The following is a 17,868-nucleotide window of genomic DNA, read 5'->3' as shown; positions in this document are numbered from 1 at the left end:
GGTACAGGAGAGGAGGAGGAGAGTGGCCTGGGGGTACAAGAGAGGAGGAGGAGAGTGGCCTGGGGGTACAAGAGAGGAGGAGAGAAGCCTGGGGGTACAGGAGGAGGAGGAGGAGAGGGGCCTGGGGGGTACAGGAGAGGAGGAGAGGGTCCTGGTGGGTACAGGAGAGGAGGAGAGGGTCCTGGGGGGTACAGGAGAGGAGTAGGAGAGTGGCCTGGGGGTACAAGAGAGGAGGAGAGAAGCCTGGGGGTACAAGAGAGGAGGAGAGAAGCCTGGGGGTACAGGAGGAGGAGGAGAGGGGCCTGGGGGTACAGGAGAGGGTCCAGGGGGGTACAGGAGAGGAGGAGAGGGTCCTGGGGCGTACAGGAGAGGAGGAGAAGGTCCTGGGGGGTACAGGAGAGGAGGAGAAGGACCTGGGGGGTACAGGAGAGGAGGAGAAGGACCTGGGGGGTACAGGAGGAGGAGGAGAGGGGCCTGGGGGGTACAGGAGGAGGAGGAGAGGGGCCTGGGGGGTAAAGGAGGAGGAGGAGAGGGTCCTGGGGGGTCCAGGAGAGGAGGAGAGGGTCCTGGGGGGACAGGAGAGGGTCCTGGGGGGTACAGGAGAGGAGAAGAGGGTCCTGGGGGGTACAGGAGAGGAGGAGGAGAGTGGCCTGGGGGTACAAGAGAGGAGGAGAGAAGCCTGGGGGTACATGAGGAGGAGGAGAGGGGCCTGGGGGGTACAGGAGAGGAGGAGAGAGGCCTGAGGGGTACAGGAGAGGAGGAGGAGAGTGGCCTGGGGGTACAAGGGAGGAGGAGAGAAGCCTGGGGGTACAGGAGAGGAGGAGAAGGGCCTGGGGGGTACAGGAGAGGAGGAGAGGGTCCTGGGGGGTACAGGAGAGGAGGAGAGCGTCCTGGAGGGTACAGAAGGAGGAGGAGAGGGGCCTGGGGGGTACAGGAGAGGAGGAGAGGGGCCTGGGGAATACAGGAGAGGAGGAGAGGGTCCTGGGGGTACAGGAGAGGAGGAGAGGGTCCTGGAGGGTACAGGAGAGGAGGAGAGAAGCCTGGGGGTACAGGAGAGGAGGAGAGGGTCCTGGAGGATACAGAAGGAGGAGGAGAGGGGCCTGGAGGGTACAGAAGGAGGAGGAGAGGGGCCTGGAGGGTACAGAAGGAGGAGGAGAGGGGCCTGGAGGGTACAGAAGGAGGAGGAGAGGGGCCTGGGGGTACAGGCGAGGAGGAGAGGGGCCTGGGGGGTACAGGAGAGGAGGAGAGGGGCCTGGGGGTACAGGAGAGGAGGAGAGGGTACAGGAGAGGGTCCTGGAGGGTACAGAAGGAGGAGGAGAGGGGCCTGGAGGGTACAGGAGAGGAGGAGAGGGGCCTGGGGGGTACAGGAGAGGAGGAGAGGGTCCGGGAGGTACAGGAGAGGAGGAGAGGGGCCTGGGGGGTACAGGAGGAGGAGGAGAGGGGCCTGGGGGCTAAAGGAGAGGAGGAGGTGAGGGTCCTGGGGAAAATAGTAGGAGCAGGAATGGAGAGACACAGGAGGAGAGGGTCCTGTATAAATTTACAGGAGGAGAAGGAGAGGGAGTCAGGGAAAGGAGATTGAGGGAGGGAATTCGGGGCTGCACTCCCCACTTCCGGCGTGCAGCGCCAGTCTCCATGGTAACTGTAGTCGCTGCTCTTAGCGTCTCGTACTGTGATTGGTTTCGCTGAACACACGCCCCCTGTTGGGCGGAGCCTCATCTGTGACCGAAAATCGATGGCGATGTGGAGCGGCCTCCTACCTGCGGGCGTCACCGAGAGCGACATCTCCAGCGGGGAGGAGGAGGACGGGGGCGGCCCGGGGAGCACACCCCAAACACCCGCTGTGCCCGAGAGATGCGTCACTGTACGTAACTGCACACCTCTGTATACAGTATATACCCCCTGTCCTCTCCTGTATACAGTATTTACCCCCTGTCCTCTCCTGTATACAGTATTTACCCCCTGTCCTCTCCTGTATACAGTATATACCCCCTGTCCTCCCCCTGTATACAGTATATACCCCCTGTCCTCCCCCTGTATACAGTACCCCCTGTCCTCTCGTGTATACAGTATTTACCCCCTGTCCTCTCGTGTATACAGTATTTACCCCCTGTCCTCTCCTGTATACAGTATATACCCCCTGTCCCTCCCCCTGTATACAGTATATAGCCCCTGTCCTCTCCTGTATACAGTATATAGCCCCTGTCCTCCACCTGTATACAGCATATACCCCCTGTATACAGTTTATACCCCCTGTCCGCCCCTGTATACAGTATATACCCCCTGTATACAGTATATACCCCCTGTCTTCCCCCTGTATACAGTATATACCCCCTGTCTTCCCCCTGTATACAGTATATACCCCCTGTCCTCCCGCTGTATACAGTATATACCCCCTGTCCTCCCCCTGTATACAGTATATACCCCCTGTCCTCCCCCTGTATACAGTATATAGCCCCTGTCTTCCCCCTGTATACAGTATATACCCCCTGTCCTCCCCCTGTATACAGTATATACCCCCTGTCCTCCCCCTGTATACAGCATATACCCCCTGTCCCTCCCCCTGTATACAGTATATAGCCCCTGTATACAGCATATACCCCCTGTCCTCCCCCTGTATACAGTATATACCCCCTGTCCGCCCCTGTATACAGTATATACCCCCTGTATACAGTATATAGCCCCTGTCCTCCCCCTGTATACAGTATATAGCCCCTGTCCTCCCCCTGTATACAGTATATAGCCCCTGTCCTCCCCCTGTATACAGTATATACCCCCTGTCCTCCCCCTGTATACAGTATATACCCCTTGCCCCCCCCTGTATACAGTATATACCCCCTGTCCTCCCCCTGTATACAGTATATAGCCCCTGTCCTCCCCCTGTATACAGTATATAGCCCCTGTCCTCCCCCTGTATACAGTATATACCCCCTGTCCTCCCCCTGTATACAGTATATACCCCCTGTCCTCCCCCTGTATACAGTATATACCCCCTGTCCTCCCCCTGTATACAGTATATACCCCGTGTCCTCCCCCTGTAAACAGTATATACCCCCTGTCCTCCCCTGTATACAGTATATACCCCCTGTCCTCCCCCTGTATACAGTATATACCCCCTGTCCTCCCCCTGTATACAGTATATACCCCCTGTCCTCCCCCTGTATACAGTATATACCCCCTGTCCTCCTCCTGTATACAGTATATACCCCCTGTCCGCCCCCTGTATACAGTATATACCCCCTGTCCTCACCCTGTATACAGTATATACCCCTATCCTCCCCCTGTATACAGTATATACCCCCTGTCCTCCCCCTGTATACAGTATATACCCCCTGCCACCCCCTATATACAGTATATACCCCCTGTCCTCCCCCTGTATACAGTATATACCCCCTGTCCTCCCCCTGTATACAGTATATACCCCCTGTCCTCCCCCGTATACAGTATATACCCCCTGTCCTCACCCTGTATACAGTATATACCCCCTGTCCTCCCCCTGTATACAGTATATACCCCCTGCCACCCCCTGTATACAGTATATACCCCCTGTCCTCCCCCTGTATACAGTATATACCCCCTGTCCTCCCCCTGTATACAGTATATACCCCCTGTCCGCCCCCTGTATACAGTATATACCCCTATCCTCCCCCGTATACAGTATATACCCCCTGTCCTCCCCCTGTATACAGTATATACCCCCTGCCACCCCCTATATACAGTATATACCCCCTGTCCTCCCCCTGTATACAGTATATACCCCCTGTCCTCCCCCTGTATACAGTATATACCCCCTGTCCTCCCCCTGTATACAGTATATACCCCCTGTCCTCCCCCTGTATACAGTATATACCCCCTGTCCTCCCCCTGTATACAGTATATACCCCCTGTCCTCCCCCTGTATACAGTATATACCCCCTGTCCTCCCCCGTATACAGTATATACCCCCTGCCACCCCCTGTATACAGTATATACCCCCTGTCCTCCCCCTGTATACAGTATATACCCCCTGTCCGCCCCCTGTATACAGTATATACCCCCTGTCCGCCCCCTGTATACAGTATATACCCCCTGTCCGCCCCCTGTATACAGTATATACCCCCTGTCCCCCCCTGTATACAGTATATACCCCCTGTCCGCCCCCTGTATACAGTATATACCCCCTGTCCTCCCCCTGTATACAGTATATACCCCCTGTCCTCCCCCTGTATACAGTATATACCCCCTGTCCTCCCCCTGTATACAGTATATACCCCCTGTCCCCCCCTGTATACAGTATATACCCCCTGTCCGCCCCTGTATACAGTATATACCCCCTGTATACAGTATATACCCCCTGTCCGCTCCCTGTTTACAGTATATACCCCCTGTCCGCTCCCTGTTTACAGTATATACCCCCTGTCCGCTCCCTGTATACAGTATATACCCCCTGTCCTCCCCCTGTATACAGTATATACCCCCTGTCCTCCCCCTGTATACAGTATATACCCCCTGTCCTCCCCCTGTATACAGTATATACCCCCTGTCCTCCCCCTGTATACAGTATATACCCCCTGTCCTCCCCCGTATACAGTATATACCCCCTGTCCTCCCCCTGTATACAGTATATACCCCCTGTCCTCCCCCTGTATACAGTATATACCCCCTGTCCTCCCCCGTATACAGTATATGCGCCACTTCCTTTGCCTTGTCCTAACTTCTGTTTATTTACTTCTCTGTTTGTTAGAAATTTTTGGATCTTCAGAGGAAACGCTCCGCACTTCAGTCCAAGACGACGAAGAAGAGACGGAAACGCCGGAAAGGTAATAACTAACCTATAAGGGGAGACTAGATGGAGCGTGTCCTCTCCTAATATAAGGGGAGACTAGATGGAGCGTGTCCTCTCCTCCTAATATAAGGGGAGACTAGATGGAGCGTGTCCTCTCCTAATATAAGGGGAGACTAGATGGAGCGTGTCCTCTCCTAATATAAGGGGAGACTAGATGGAGCGTGTCCTCTCCTAATATAAGGGGAGACTAGATGGAGCGTGTCCTCTCCTAATATAAGGGGAGACTAGATGGAGCGTGTCCTCTCCTAATATAAGGGGAGACTAGATGGAGCGTGTCCTCTCCTAATATAAGGGGAGACTAGATGGAGCGTGTCCTCTCCTAATATAAGGGGAGACTAGATGGATCGTGTCCTCGCCTCCTAATATAAGGGGAGACTAGATGGAGCGTGTCCTCTCCTCCTAATATAAGGGGAGAGTAGATGGAGCGTGTCCTCTCCTCCTAATATAAGGGGAGACTAGATGGAGCGTGTCCTCTCCTAATATAAGGGGAGACTAGATGGAGCGTGTCCTCTCCTAATATAAGGGGAGACTAGATGGAGCGTGTCCTCTCCTCCTAATATAAGGGGAGAGTAGATGGAGCGTGTCCTCTCCTCCTAATATAAGGGGAGACTTGATGGAGCGTGTCCTCTCCTCCTAATATAAGGGGAGACTAGATGGAGCGTGTCCTCTCCTCCTAATATAAGGGGAGACTAGATGGAGCGTGTCCTCTCCTCCTAATATAAGGGGAGACTAGATGGAGCGTGTCCTCTCCTCCTAATATAAGGGGAGAGTAGATGGAGCGTGTCCTCTCCTCCTAATATAAGGGGAGACTAGATGGAGCGTGTCCTCTCCTTATATAAGGGGAGACTAGATGGAGCGTGTCCTCTCCTCCTTATATAAGGGGAGACTAGATGGAGCGTGTCCTCTCCTCCTAATATAAGGGGAGACTAGATGGAGCGTGTCCTCTCCTAATATAAGGGGAGACTAGATGGAGCGTGTCCTCTCCTCCTAATATAAGGGGAGACTAGATGGAGCGTGTCCTCTCCTCCTAATATAAGGGGAGAGTAGATGGAGCGTGTCCTCTCCTCCTAATATAAGGGGAGACTTGATGGAGCGTGTCCTCTCCTAATATAAGGGGAGACTTGATGGAGCGTGTCATCTCCTCCTATTATAAGGGGAGACTAGATGGAGCGTGTCCTCTCCTAATATAAGGGGAGACTTGATGGAGCGTGTCATCTCCTCCTATTATAAGGGGAGACTAGATGGAGCGTGTCCTCTCCTTATATAAGGGGAGACTAGATGGAGCGTGTCCTCTCCTCCTAATATAAGGGGAGACTAGATGGATCGTGTCCTCTCCTAATATAAGGGGAGACTAGATGGAGCGTGTCCTCTCCTAATATAAGGGGAGACTAGATGGAGCGTGTCCTCTCCTCCTAATATAAGGGGAGAGTAGATGGAGCGTGTCCTCTCCTCCTAATATAAGGGGAGACTTGATGGAGCGTGTCCTCTCCTCCTAATATAAGGGGAGACTAGATGGAGCGTGTCCTCTCCTCCTAATATAAGGGGAGACTAGATGAAGCGTGTCCTCTCCTAATATAAGGGGAGACCAGATGGAGCGTGTCCTCTCCTCCTAATATAAGGGGAGACTAGATGGAGCGTGTCCTCTCCTCCTAATATAAGGGGAGACTAGATGGAGCGTGTCCTCTCCTCCTAATATAAGGGGAGACTAGATGGAGCGTGTCCTCTCCTCCTAATATAAGGGGAGACTAGATGGAGCGTGTCCTCTCCTTATATAAGGGGAGACTAGATGGAGCGTGTCCTCTCCTCCTAATATAAGGGGAGACTAGATGGAGCGTGTCCTCTCCTAATATAAGGGGAGACTAGATGGAGCGTGTCCTCTCCTCCTAATATAAGGGGAGAGTAGATGGAGCGTGTCCTCTCCTAATATAAGGGGAGACTAGATGGAGCGTGTCCTCTCCTTATATAAGGGGAGACTAGATGGAGCGTGTCCTCTCCTCCTTATATAAGGGGAGACTAGATGGAGCGTGTCCTCTCCTCCTAATATAAGGGGAGACCAGATGGAGCGTGTCCTCTCCTCCTAATATAAGGGGAGACTAGATGGAGCGTGTCCTCTCCTAATATAAGGGGAGACTAGATGGAGCGTGTCCTCTCCTCCTAATATAAGGGGAGACTAGATGGAGCGTGTCCTCTCCTCCTAATATAAGGGGAGACTAGATGGAGCGTGTCCACTCCTCCTTATATAAGGGGAGACTAGATGGAGCGTGTCCTCTCCTCCTAATATAAGGGGAGACTAGATGGAGCGTGTCCTCTCCTCCTAATATAAGGGGAGACTAGATGGAGCGTGTCCTCTCCTCCTAATATAAGGGGAGACTAGATGGAGCGTGTCCTCTCCTCCTAATATAAGGGGAGACTAGATGGAGCGTGTCCTCTCCTAATATAAGGGGAGACTAGATGGAGCGTGTCCTCTCCTCCTAATATAAGGGGAGACTAGATGGAGCGTGTCCTCTCCTAATATAAGGGGAGACTAGATGGAGCGTGTCCTCTCCTCCTAATATAAGGGGAGACTAGATGGAGCGTGTCCTCTCCTCCTAATATAAGGGGAGACTAGATGGAGCGTGTCCTCTCCTCCTAATATAAGGGGAGACTAGATGGAGCGTGTCCTCTCCTCCTAATATAAGGGGAGACTAGATGGAGCGTGTCCTCTCCTAATATAAGGGGAGACTAGATGGAGCGTGTCCTCTCCTCCTAATATAAGGGGAGACTAGATGGAGCGTGTCCTCTCCTAATATAAGGGGAGACTAGATGGAGCGTGTCCTCTCCTCCTAATATAAGGGGAGACCAGATGGAGCCTGTCCACTCCTCCTTATATAAGGGGAGACTAGATGGAGCGTGTCCTCTCCTCCTAATATAAGGGGAGACCAGATGGAGCCTGTCCACTCCTCCTTATATAAGGGGAGACTAGATGGAGCGTGTCCTCTCCTCCTAATATAAGGGGAGACTAGATGGAGCGTGTCCTCTCCTCCTAATATAAGGGGAGACTAGATGGAGCGTGTCCTCTCCTCCTAATATAAGGGGAGACTAGATGGAGCGTGTCCTCTCCTAATATAAGGGGAGACTAGATGGAGCGTGTCCTCTCCTAATATAAGGGGAGACTAGATGGAGCGTGTCCTCTCCTCCTTATATAAGGGGAGACTAGATGGAGCGTGTCCTCTCCTAATATAAGGGGAGACTAGATGGAGCGTGTCCTCTCCTAATATAAGGGGAGACTAGATGGAGCGTGTCCTCTCCTAATATAAGGGGAGACTAGATGGAGCGTGTCCTCTCCTCCTAATATAAGGGGAGACTAGATGGAGCGTGTCCTCTCCTAATATAAGGGGAGACTAGATGGAGCGTGTCCTCTCCTCCTAATATAAGGGGAGACTAGATGGAGCGTGTCCTCTCCTCCTAATATAAGGGGAGACCAGATGGAGCGTGTCCTCTCCTCCTAATATAAGGGGAGACCAGATGGAGCGTGTCCTCTCCTCCTAATATAAGGGGAGACTAGATGGAGCGTGTCCTCTCCTCCTAATATAAGGGGAGACCAGATGGAGCGTGTCCTCTCCTCCTAATATAAGGGGAGACTAGATGGAGCGTGTCCTCTCCTTATATAAGGGGAGACTAGATGGAGCGTGTCCTCTCCTCCTAATATAAGGGGAGACTAGATGGAGCGTGTCCTCTCCTCCTAATATAAGGGGAGACTAGATGGAGCGTGTCCTCTCCTCCTAATATAAGGGGAGACTAGATGGAGCGTGTCCTCTCCTCCTAATATAAGGGGAGACTTGATGGAGCGTGTCCTCTCCTCCTAATATAAGGGGAGACTAGATGGAGCGTGTCCTCTCCTCCTAATATAAGGGGAGACTAGATGGAGCGTGTCCTCTCCTCCTAATATAAGGGGAGACTAGATGGATCGTGTCCTCGCCTCCTAATATAAGGGGAGACTAGATGGAGCGTGTCCTCTCCTCCTAATATAAGGGGAGACTAGATGGAGCGTGTCCACTCCTCCTTATATAAGGGGAGACTAGATGGAGCGTGTCCTCTCCTCCTAATATAAGGGGAGACTAGATGGAGCGTGTCCTCTCCTCCTAATATAAGGGGAGACTAGATGGAGCGTGTCCTCTCCTCCTAATATAAGGGGAGACTAGATGGAGCGTGTCCTCTCCTCCTAATATAAGGGGAGAGTAGATGGAGCGTGTCCTCTTCTTATATAAGGGGAGACTAGATGGAGCGTGTCCTCTCCTCCTAATATAAGGGGAGACCAGATGGAGCGTGTCCTCTCCTCCTAATATAAGGGGAGACTAGATGGAGCGTGTCCTCTCCTAATATAAGGGGAGACTAGATGGAGCGTGTCCTCTCCTCCTAATATAAGGGGAGACTAGATGGAGCGTGTCCTCTCCTCCTAATATAAGGGGAGACTAGATGGAGCGTGTCCTCTCCTCCTAATATAAGGGGAGACTAGATGGAGCGTGTCCTCTCCTCCTAATATAAGGGGAGACTAGATGGAGCCTGTCCACTCCTCCTTATATAAGGGGAGACTAGATGGAGCGTGTCCTCTCCTTATATAAGGGGAGACTAGATGGAGCGTGTCCTCTCCTCCTAATATAAAGGGAGACCAGATGGAGCGTGTCCTCTCCTCCTAATATAAGGGGAGAGTAGATGGAGCGTGTCCTCTCCTCCTAATATAAGGGGAGACTAGATGGAGCGTGTCCTCTCCTCCTAATATAAGGGGAGACTAGATGGAGCGTGTCCTCTCCTCCTAATATAAGGGGAGACTAGATGGAGCGTGTCCTCTCCTCCTAATATAAGGGGAGACTAGATGGAGCGTGTCCTCTCCTCCTAATATAAGGGGAGACTAGATGGAGTGTGTCCTCTCCTAATATAAGGGGAGACTAGATGGAGCGTGTCCTCTCCTAATATAAGGGGAGACTAGATGGAGCGTGTCCTTTCCTAATATAAGGGGAGACTAGATGGAGCGTGTCCTCTCCTAATATAAGGGGAGACTAGATGGAGCGTGTCCTCTCCTCCTAATATAAGGGGAGACTAGATGGAGTGTGTCCTCTCCTAATATAAGGGGAGACTAGATGGAGCGTGTCCTCTCCTAATATAAGGGGAGACTAGATGGAGCGTGTCCTTTCCTAATATAAGGGGAGACTAGATGGAGCGTGTCCTCTCCTCCTAATATAAGGGGAGACTAGATGGAGCGTGTCCTCTCCTCCTTATATAAGGGGAGACTAGATGGAGCGTGTCCTCTCCTCCTTATATAAGGGGAGACTAGATGGAGCGTGTCCTCTCCTCCTAATATAAGGGGAGAGTAGATGGAGCGTGTCCTCTCCTCCTAATATAAGGGGAGACTAGATGGAGAATGTCCTCTCCTCCTAATATAAGGGGAGACTAGATGGAGCGTGTCCTCTCCTCCTAATATAAGGGGAGAGTAGATGGAGCGTGTCCTCTCCTCCTTATATAAGGGGAGACTAGATGGAGCGTGTCCTCTCCTCCTAATATAAGGGGAGACCAGATGGAGCGTGTCCTCTCCTAATATAAGGTGAGACTAGATGGAGCGTGTCCTCTCCTAATATAAGGTGAGACTAGATGGAGCGTGTCCTCTCCTCCTATTATAAGGGGAGACTAGATGGAGCGTGCTCTTCCTCTTTATATAAGGACAGACTCTCTATAAGGACTAATTTCTCTATTTTCTCTTTATTTCCCTCTAGTGAATCCAGAGCGCCCCCTGGAGGCGCAGGCGGCTGGTGAGAGGTATGAGGGGGTTTGGGAATGTTTTGTGCCCAGGGCTTGTATACATTGTATATTGTTTCTATATGTTCTGTCACAGCCGCGCAGCAGCGTCGCCCTCCGCCCTCCACACCCTACAGAAGTACTTTGGTGCCAATGACCACCTGGAGCCTCCCGTTTGCCAGAAGGTCATGAAGAAGGTGAGTGCCATAGGGTCAGTGTACAGTGTCTCCACCTATAGATCTCACGCCTGGTGTGTGGTGCCCTCTCCTGGGGCTGTTATGTGCTGCGCTCTTAGGTTGTCTTATTTCTCTGTAGTCTCGAATGGAGCAAAACCTGGATGAAGCTCTGAAGACGGGAGACATTGAGAAAGCGGAAGAGCTGAGTGACAGCCTGGCCACCCGAGAGGTGAGCACTAAGGGGTAACAGCTTCCCTGCTGTGTAGATAGTGACCAATGAGTAGAATCTGCACTTGGTGCTGCAGTGTGTGATGCAGCTTGTTGTGCGGGTAAAGAGAAAATTCTGAAAAGTCATAGATGGAGGGAGGGATAAAGAACAGGGGAGCCTTGTGGATGCTGAATTGTCCTGCAAAGAATAGAGCCGTCCTGCTAGCTACAAATATACATATAACTGCGTCACATGATCTCCCCTCTCTCCAAAGTGAGCAGGGAGCAGTAGTATCAGATTATATCAGATTAGCTCCCTCTTCCTTCAGAGTGAGCAGGGGTTGCAGCATCATATGGGCTCAACTATCCTCCTGATTGAGTAGGAAGTAGCATCATCACTTGATCTCCACCTCCAGAGTGAGCAGGTAGCAGCATCATAACATTATCCCCTGTCCTTGTAGTACCAGCAGGGAGCAGCCTTATCACAAGACCTCTGCCTTCCTGGAGAGTGAGCAGAGATCAGCAGCATCACATGACCTCCGCCTCTTTCCAGAGTGAGCAGGGTGCAGCACTATCACATGATCTCCACCTGCTTCCGGAGTGATCAGGAAGCAGCAGCATCACATGATCACTCACTTCCTGCAGAGTGAGCAGATAGCGGATGCATCATATGACCTCGCTGTCGCACCATAGTGAGCAGGGAGCAGCATCGTATCATACCCCACTTCCTACAGAGTGAGCAGGGAGCAGCAACATCATAACATGGTCTCCACTGTCCTCCAGAGTGAGCAGGAAGGAGAATCATTTTATCTCCCCCTCCCTCCTAAGTGAGTAGGGGTAGCAGCGTCTCCCTTTCAGCAGTTAGAATCTGTCTCCCAGAATAATCATAGGAGACATCTACTGCAGGGACAGGCTAAACTGAGGAGGATACAAAGACGCTGCCGGAGACGGGTAATGAAAGTCGTAGGCGAAATTCTCCTACATGACGAGAACTACTGATATGTGGAAAAAAGCAAAATCGTAGTCGTACTTTACAATGAGGCACATCTCGCGTATGCGCCGTGCGTCCTGTAATCATGTGTCTCTTTTATGTTTTCAGTTCTTATTATTATTTAGCTAAGACTGAGGGCAAAAACCTCCTCCTGTATAATATCCCTGCTATCTGTCACCTCCTCCTGTATAATATCCCTGCTATCTGTCACCTCTTCCTGTATAACACCACTGCTACCTGTCACCTCCTCCTGTGTAATATCACTGCTATCTGTCACCTCCTCCTGTATAATATCACTGCTATCTGTCACCTCCTCCTGTATAATATCCCTGCTATCTGTCACCTCCTCCTGTATAGTATCACTGCTATCTGTCACCTCCTCCTGTGTAATATCCCTGCTACCTGTCACCTCCTCCTGTATAATATCACTGCTATCTGTCACCTCCTCCTGTATAATATCCCTGCTACCTGTCACCTCCTCCTGTATAATATCACTGCTGTCACCTCCTCCTGTATAATATCCCTGCTACCTGTCACCTCCTCCTGTGTAATATCACTGATATCTGTCACCTCCTCCTGTATAATATCCCTGCTACCTGTCACCTCCTCCTGTATAATATCACTGCTATCTGTCACCTCCTCTTGTGTAATATCACTGCTATCTGTCACCTGCTTCTGTATAATACCACTTCTAGCAGTGGTTTTATACAGGAGGGAGTGACAGATAGCAGTGGTATTATACAGAAGCAGGTGACAGATAGCAGGGATATTACACAGGAGGGGGTGACAGACAGCAGTGGTTTTATACAGGAGGGGGTGACAGATATGTCACCCCCTTCTGTATAAAACCACTGCTGTCTGTCACCCCCTCCTGTGTAATATCCCTGCTATCTGTGGCTCCTGCGTGTTCCTCCTTGGGGTGGCGCTCTTGTTCTCCTGTCCTTGTGATGCGGCTCATTTCTCTCAGTAATCAGCGGTCGGGGCTGGCGGAGGCTGATAACCCGTGTGCTCGGGGCGCGCTTCCCGCAGATCCCTAATCCCGTTCCTGTCCTAATAGGTGAAACTAATTTCTGATGTATAACATTTCTAAGCCCTTAAATAGCATCTTGGAAGCGGCAGCTTTGATGGAGGTGGCCGGGCGCCAGCACAACACATCGCCCCGGTGCCTCCGCTGCTTGGCTCCGCGCGCTGCCTTGGACGCAGACCCTGGACTGCCGCTACGTGGGGCCGGCCCTGGGGACCCCTCCAGGATGACTGTCACCTTGGCATCCATGTTATCAGAGCCTGCGCAGCGCAGCCGTGAGAGCCCGGAGGATGAGCCCCCCCTGACCGCCGCCGCTGGATGTTTGTTTACTTGTGGGTATAAATTTCGGATAATTACACGGGGTCAGGGGTGTATGCTGGGCCGGGGCGTGACGTCATTGGGCGGCTGATTCCAGCAGACAATAGCGCGCGGTGCTGCTGCCACATAAATCAGCGTGTTTTCTCTTTTAATTAAACCCATTTTAGTAAATGAAAGCCCAAAGCAAAACACATATATAATTTGTTTGTAATTAGCTGCTAATTGCTGGTAGTTGCGGCTTAGCTCCCTCGGATTCTTTCTTCCTGATTGCCATTTTATTAGCGGCCTCGTCATTAATTAATCTTTTTTTTCTAATTAGCTTATAAAACTGTTGATGGCACATTATTGTAAATGTGATTTTAAGTTCAAAGCGCGTTAATAAGCTTCTACACGACGCGAGATAAAGCCGCCGCCGCCGCCACCGAAAACACCACTTATTGTCTCCGCAACTTGCGGGAAGGACTTGGGGGACACCGCACCCTGGAGAGGATCTCCGCATCACTCGGCACCCCGGACGGGGTCTCCATGCCCCCCCCAAGGCCCCAATGAGGGTCTTGGTGTCAGACTAGCTCCTCATCTGTAACACCTCTAGTCGTAGCAGAGAGTAGCTCCGTGATTCACCCCAACAGGATAAACCTAGAACGAAGATGGGGGGGGCGTGCTCCTCTATATGGTGTGGGTGTTGTTCTCCTCTATTGATTACAGTGGGGGGTTTCGTGCTGCTCTATATGACGGGGGAAGGGGTAGCACTCCTTTATCGATTACAGAGGGGGTATATTGTGCTCCTCTGTAGATCTGCAGGAGGGTGCAGCGCTCCCCTGTAGATGTGCTGTGGCAGGGGGGTAGCAGCACTTCTCTATAGATGGGGAGGGGGGTGGGTGCAGAGCTCCTCTATAGCTGTGCTCCTCTTTGGATGTGCAGGTGGTGCAGCGCTCCGCTATAGCTGATGGGTGTGTACAGTGCTCCTCTATAGATTGTGCGGGGGGTTGTAGGTGGTGCAGCGCTCCGCTGTAGATGACGGGTGTGTACAGTGCTCCTCTATAGATTGTGGGGGGGGGTGCAGGTGGGTGCAGCACTCCTCTGTAGATGTTAGGGGGGGGGGCTGCAATAATTATTTATATAGCGCACACAGATTACGGGGCTCACAATCTAATCAACATACCAGAATTTTTTGGAGTGTAGGAGGAAACCCGGAGGACACCCACACAAACACGGAGAGCTCTAGCGCTCCTCTGTAGATGTGTGGGGGGGAGGGGATGCAGCACTCCTCTGTGGATGACGGGTGTGTACACTGCTCCACTATAGATGGGTGGCCAGGGGGTCGTAGTGCTCCTCTATGGATGGTGGGGCCTCTGTTCATGGCGCTGGTGAAATATTGTGTAGGGTCTATACAGGTGTTGGGATAAAATTGGGCCCCCCCACAATCCATGCACCCCAGTTTCGCACCGCCTCCATCTAGTCCCGTGAATCTCCCCCCAATCTAGAAGGGAGTGTGACCGAAATTGAAAACTGGATACAAAACTGAATAATGTCACATTACTATAAAGATGAGGGGGTAATTTGTGGCGACTTTTTTGCTAATTTTCCTCAAGCCTCGGAATAAGGGGCTGTCACCCATTCTGTGCATCAGGCCTGACAGCGCCAATGATCCGTGAAATAGTCTGCCGCTGGCTTTGTTCTGATAAGAATGAACAAATCTGCACAAAGCCGCGCTCCCGGAATCTCATTTTCATACGTGCATGCCGCCTGAAAGGAATAAGCTGTTTGCTGACTTGATTAATCAGACAATTGAGGTTTTTTCTTCTTTTTTTTTTTTTTTACTTCTTTGTCGCTTTGATCTTCGCCGTCGCCACGGAAACGCGCTTGACACTAATGTTGAGCTCAAGTTAAGACAATCGTAAATTCTCCGCCATCATAAATATGTGTAAAATGCGGCAGGTGATGCAGCGGCTCCTGCGGGGGCGCTCTACCTCTTGTTGCGGCAGGTGATGCAGCGGCTCCTGCGGGGGCGCTCTACCTCTTGTTGCGGCAGGTGATGCAGCGGCTCCTGCGGGGGCGCTCTACCTCTTGTTGCGGCAGGTGATGCAGCGGCTCCTGCGGGGGCGCTCTACCTCTTGTTGCGGCAGGTGATGCAGCGGCTCCTGCGGGGGCGCTCTACCTCTTGTTGCGGCAGGTGATGCAGCGGCTCCTGCAGGGGCGCTCTACCTCACATTGCGGTGACTCCGCTTTAAATTTGGTTTTGCTTTGCAAACATTGCAGGGCAGCCGCCTGTCCGGGGGAGGGGTGGGGGTGATACATTACAAGGCGCGGCATTGTGTACTGTCCAGGAGATGATTTACACACTTTAAACCTGTAAAATTGAAAGGAATTTAAAGAAGGAGAAGAGTAAAATCCTGGAGCCGCCTGAGTATTGGCTGGAGGTGACGCCGCGGCTTTACAAATCTTCTAAGTGGCTGTAAAGATGATCGCCTCGAGGGAGCCGCCAGACCCGGCTTCTGAAAGCAGCTAAAGCCCTTATCTTCTATCCAAGCAAAGTACCATTAATCTTCCTGAAAGACCTTTTATGGCTTTTAATATCGCCCAAATTAGAACATTTTACACCCCGGCTTCCTGAAATATAGCGATAAAAAGCCTTTAGAGCTTAGTTTTCTTGACTGCAGCCTCAGACCAATTTCCACATCCCTGTGATAATGTTTAGACACCTTAATTAAAATGCAGCAAAATACGAGATGTTCGGTGTGAAAAGTGCGGTGGATTTTCTACAAAAGGCCGGGTTGGTATTAAGTTCTGTATGAGAGCAGATAGAAGCGGTGAAGAGGTAATGTGAGAGGTGCAGGCCGGGTACACACGATTCTGGGGCATAGGGCTCCAGTGGACCTTTATCATACACTGTGGACCTTTATCGTACATTATGGACCTTTGCTGCACACTGTGGGCCTTTATCATACATTATATACCTTTGCTATACACTAGGGACCTTTGTACGGCAAAGGTCCATAATGTATGGTAAAGGTCTACAGTGTACGCCACTGTGGACCTTTATCATACATTATGGACCTTTGCTGTACACTAGGGACCTTTGACGTGCGCTACAGACCTTTGCCATACGTTGAGGACCTTTATGACACATTGTGGACCTTTGCCGTACACTGTGGACTTTTATCGTTCTCATAGAGTAGAACTACCAGGGAGCAGGGATGACCGTATGAAGGTAGAAATCTCCTCCGAGATGCTGAACATGGTGCGGGGGGTAGATGTAGCCCACTAACTTGTAGATGGGATGTAGCACAGTATCGGCGCCCTCGGACCCCTCGTTTGTGTCCCGGATACTTTGTAAACATCTCCTGGATCTAGTGTGTGATTTGTGGTTTTGCTCTGGTCCTGACAATTATGTGAAGAGATCTCCAGCCGTGATAATAGCGCACTCCCCTCCCCGCCATCGCTCTAATCCCGTAATCCCCTATTCACGGAGCTGCGCTCACATCCAGTGTCTTTCTTTGCAGATTGCAGTGAAGATCACAAAGGCGGCTGCTTATCACAGACACATGAAAGCCAAAGAGGAGCCGCAATCTTCCTGGGACTCTGCCAACAAGAAGAAGCCTGTGGCCTGGGGGTGAGTGCAGACGGGGCTACATGGCCCCCACTACCTTTGAACGTAAGGGGCCTTCCCCTGTGCTGTAGATCATGTGACATGGCTTCGTCTGTAGTTGTAGCTCATCAGGTGCCCATTACTTGTTGTCTTTTACAGATTTGAGGCCAAGAAGCGATGGGAGACAAAAAGTAACATGGGCTACATGTGACGCGGCGAGCCCGGACCACCAATCCACATGTGACGCGGGGAGCCTGGACCACCAATCCACTTGTGACGCGGGGAGCCCGGACCACCAATCCACTTGTGAAGCGGGGAGCCCGGACCACCAATCCACTTGTGACGCGGGGAGCCCGGACCACGGGGGGAGCAGCAACCTATTTGTTACGGATACTGGGACCACAGACGTACACGTGACATGAGACGGTCCCCAGATCTATGTGTAACTAGAGTGGATAGAAGGTACACTGGACCAGACACATGAACCACGTGAACACTCGGGAGCCGGTGGTATCATAGATGGTTGCGCGAGTCATGCTGTGTCTTCTGTGAATCCTAGGATGCAGGGCCCACTGACGTTCCTCAGTGGACGGGGTCCTCGGGGTATAAGTGATTGTTCACTGATGTATCAGACTTGTGTATGATGGAACTTACCGGCCGTACTTCTATGGGACTTATGAGGGGATTCTGGTCCGTATTGTTCAGATCCAGCACATAGGCCCCTCTCGCTCCTGTTATATTTTGTAATAAACTACTGTTTGATAATAAGTGACATCAGGTTTCTCTTCAGCGCAGCTTGTGGCCTGCAAGTCGTGATGGTGCATGGTCCAGCAATTGCTCCTACACCGGGTCCTTCAGGATCAGACTTTTTTCTTTGCTTTTTTTTTTTTCATTTGCTGTATGAACTACACTGTAGCTCGTAACTAGGTACTAATTGTCCACCATAATGAAATCCACTGCTTGCTGTCAGTG

At 51.6% G+C, this 17,868-nt stretch overlaps 1 protein-coding gene across 1 annotated transcript; it reads left to right on the top strand.

Moving 5' to 3' along the window:
* Nucleotides 1-1,586: 1,586 nt before the first annotated feature.
* FAM204A (family with sequence similarity 204 member A) lies at nt 1,587-17,664 on the top strand. The gene is made up of 7 exons (XM_072129862.1): nt 1,587-1,861; nt 4,721-4,796; nt 10,570-10,612; nt 10,689-10,788; nt 10,907-10,996; nt 16,811-16,920; nt 17,056-17,664. The coding sequence occupies exons 1-7, from the start codon at nt 1,733-1,735 to the stop codon at nt 17,105-17,107; spliced, it is 600 nt and encodes a 199-aa protein (XP_071985963.1). The 5' UTR covers nt 1,587-1,732; the 3' UTR covers nt 17,108-17,664.
* The last annotated feature ends 204 nt before the right edge of the window (nt 17,665-17,868 follow it).

This window comes from Engystomops pustulosus, chromosome 11 (genome assembly GCF_040894005.1).
Source record: "Engystomops pustulosus chromosome 11, aEngPut4.maternal, whole genome shotgun sequence".
NCBI lineage: Eukaryota > Metazoa > Chordata > Amphibia > Anura > Leptodactylidae > Engystomops > Engystomops pustulosus.
Note: the sequence above shows the minus strand (reverse complement) of the source record. Positions and strands in the feature narration are given on the sequence as shown.

Excerpts from the sequence above, each read along its gene's own strand:
- FAM204A (XM_072129862.1), top strand. The coding sequence starts at position 1,733 with ATGGCGATGTGGAGCGGCCTCCTACCTGCGGGCGTCACCGAGAGCGAC. Across the intron at positions 4,797-10,569 it reads GAGACGGAAACGCCGGAAAG|TGAATCCAGAGCGCCCCCTG; the intron begins GTAATAACTAAC and ends ATTTCCCTCTAG. Across the intron at positions 16,921-17,055 it reads AAGAAGCCTGTGGCCTGGGG|ATTTGAGGCCAAGAAGCGAT; the intron begins GTGAGTGCAGAC and ends TGTCTTTTACAG.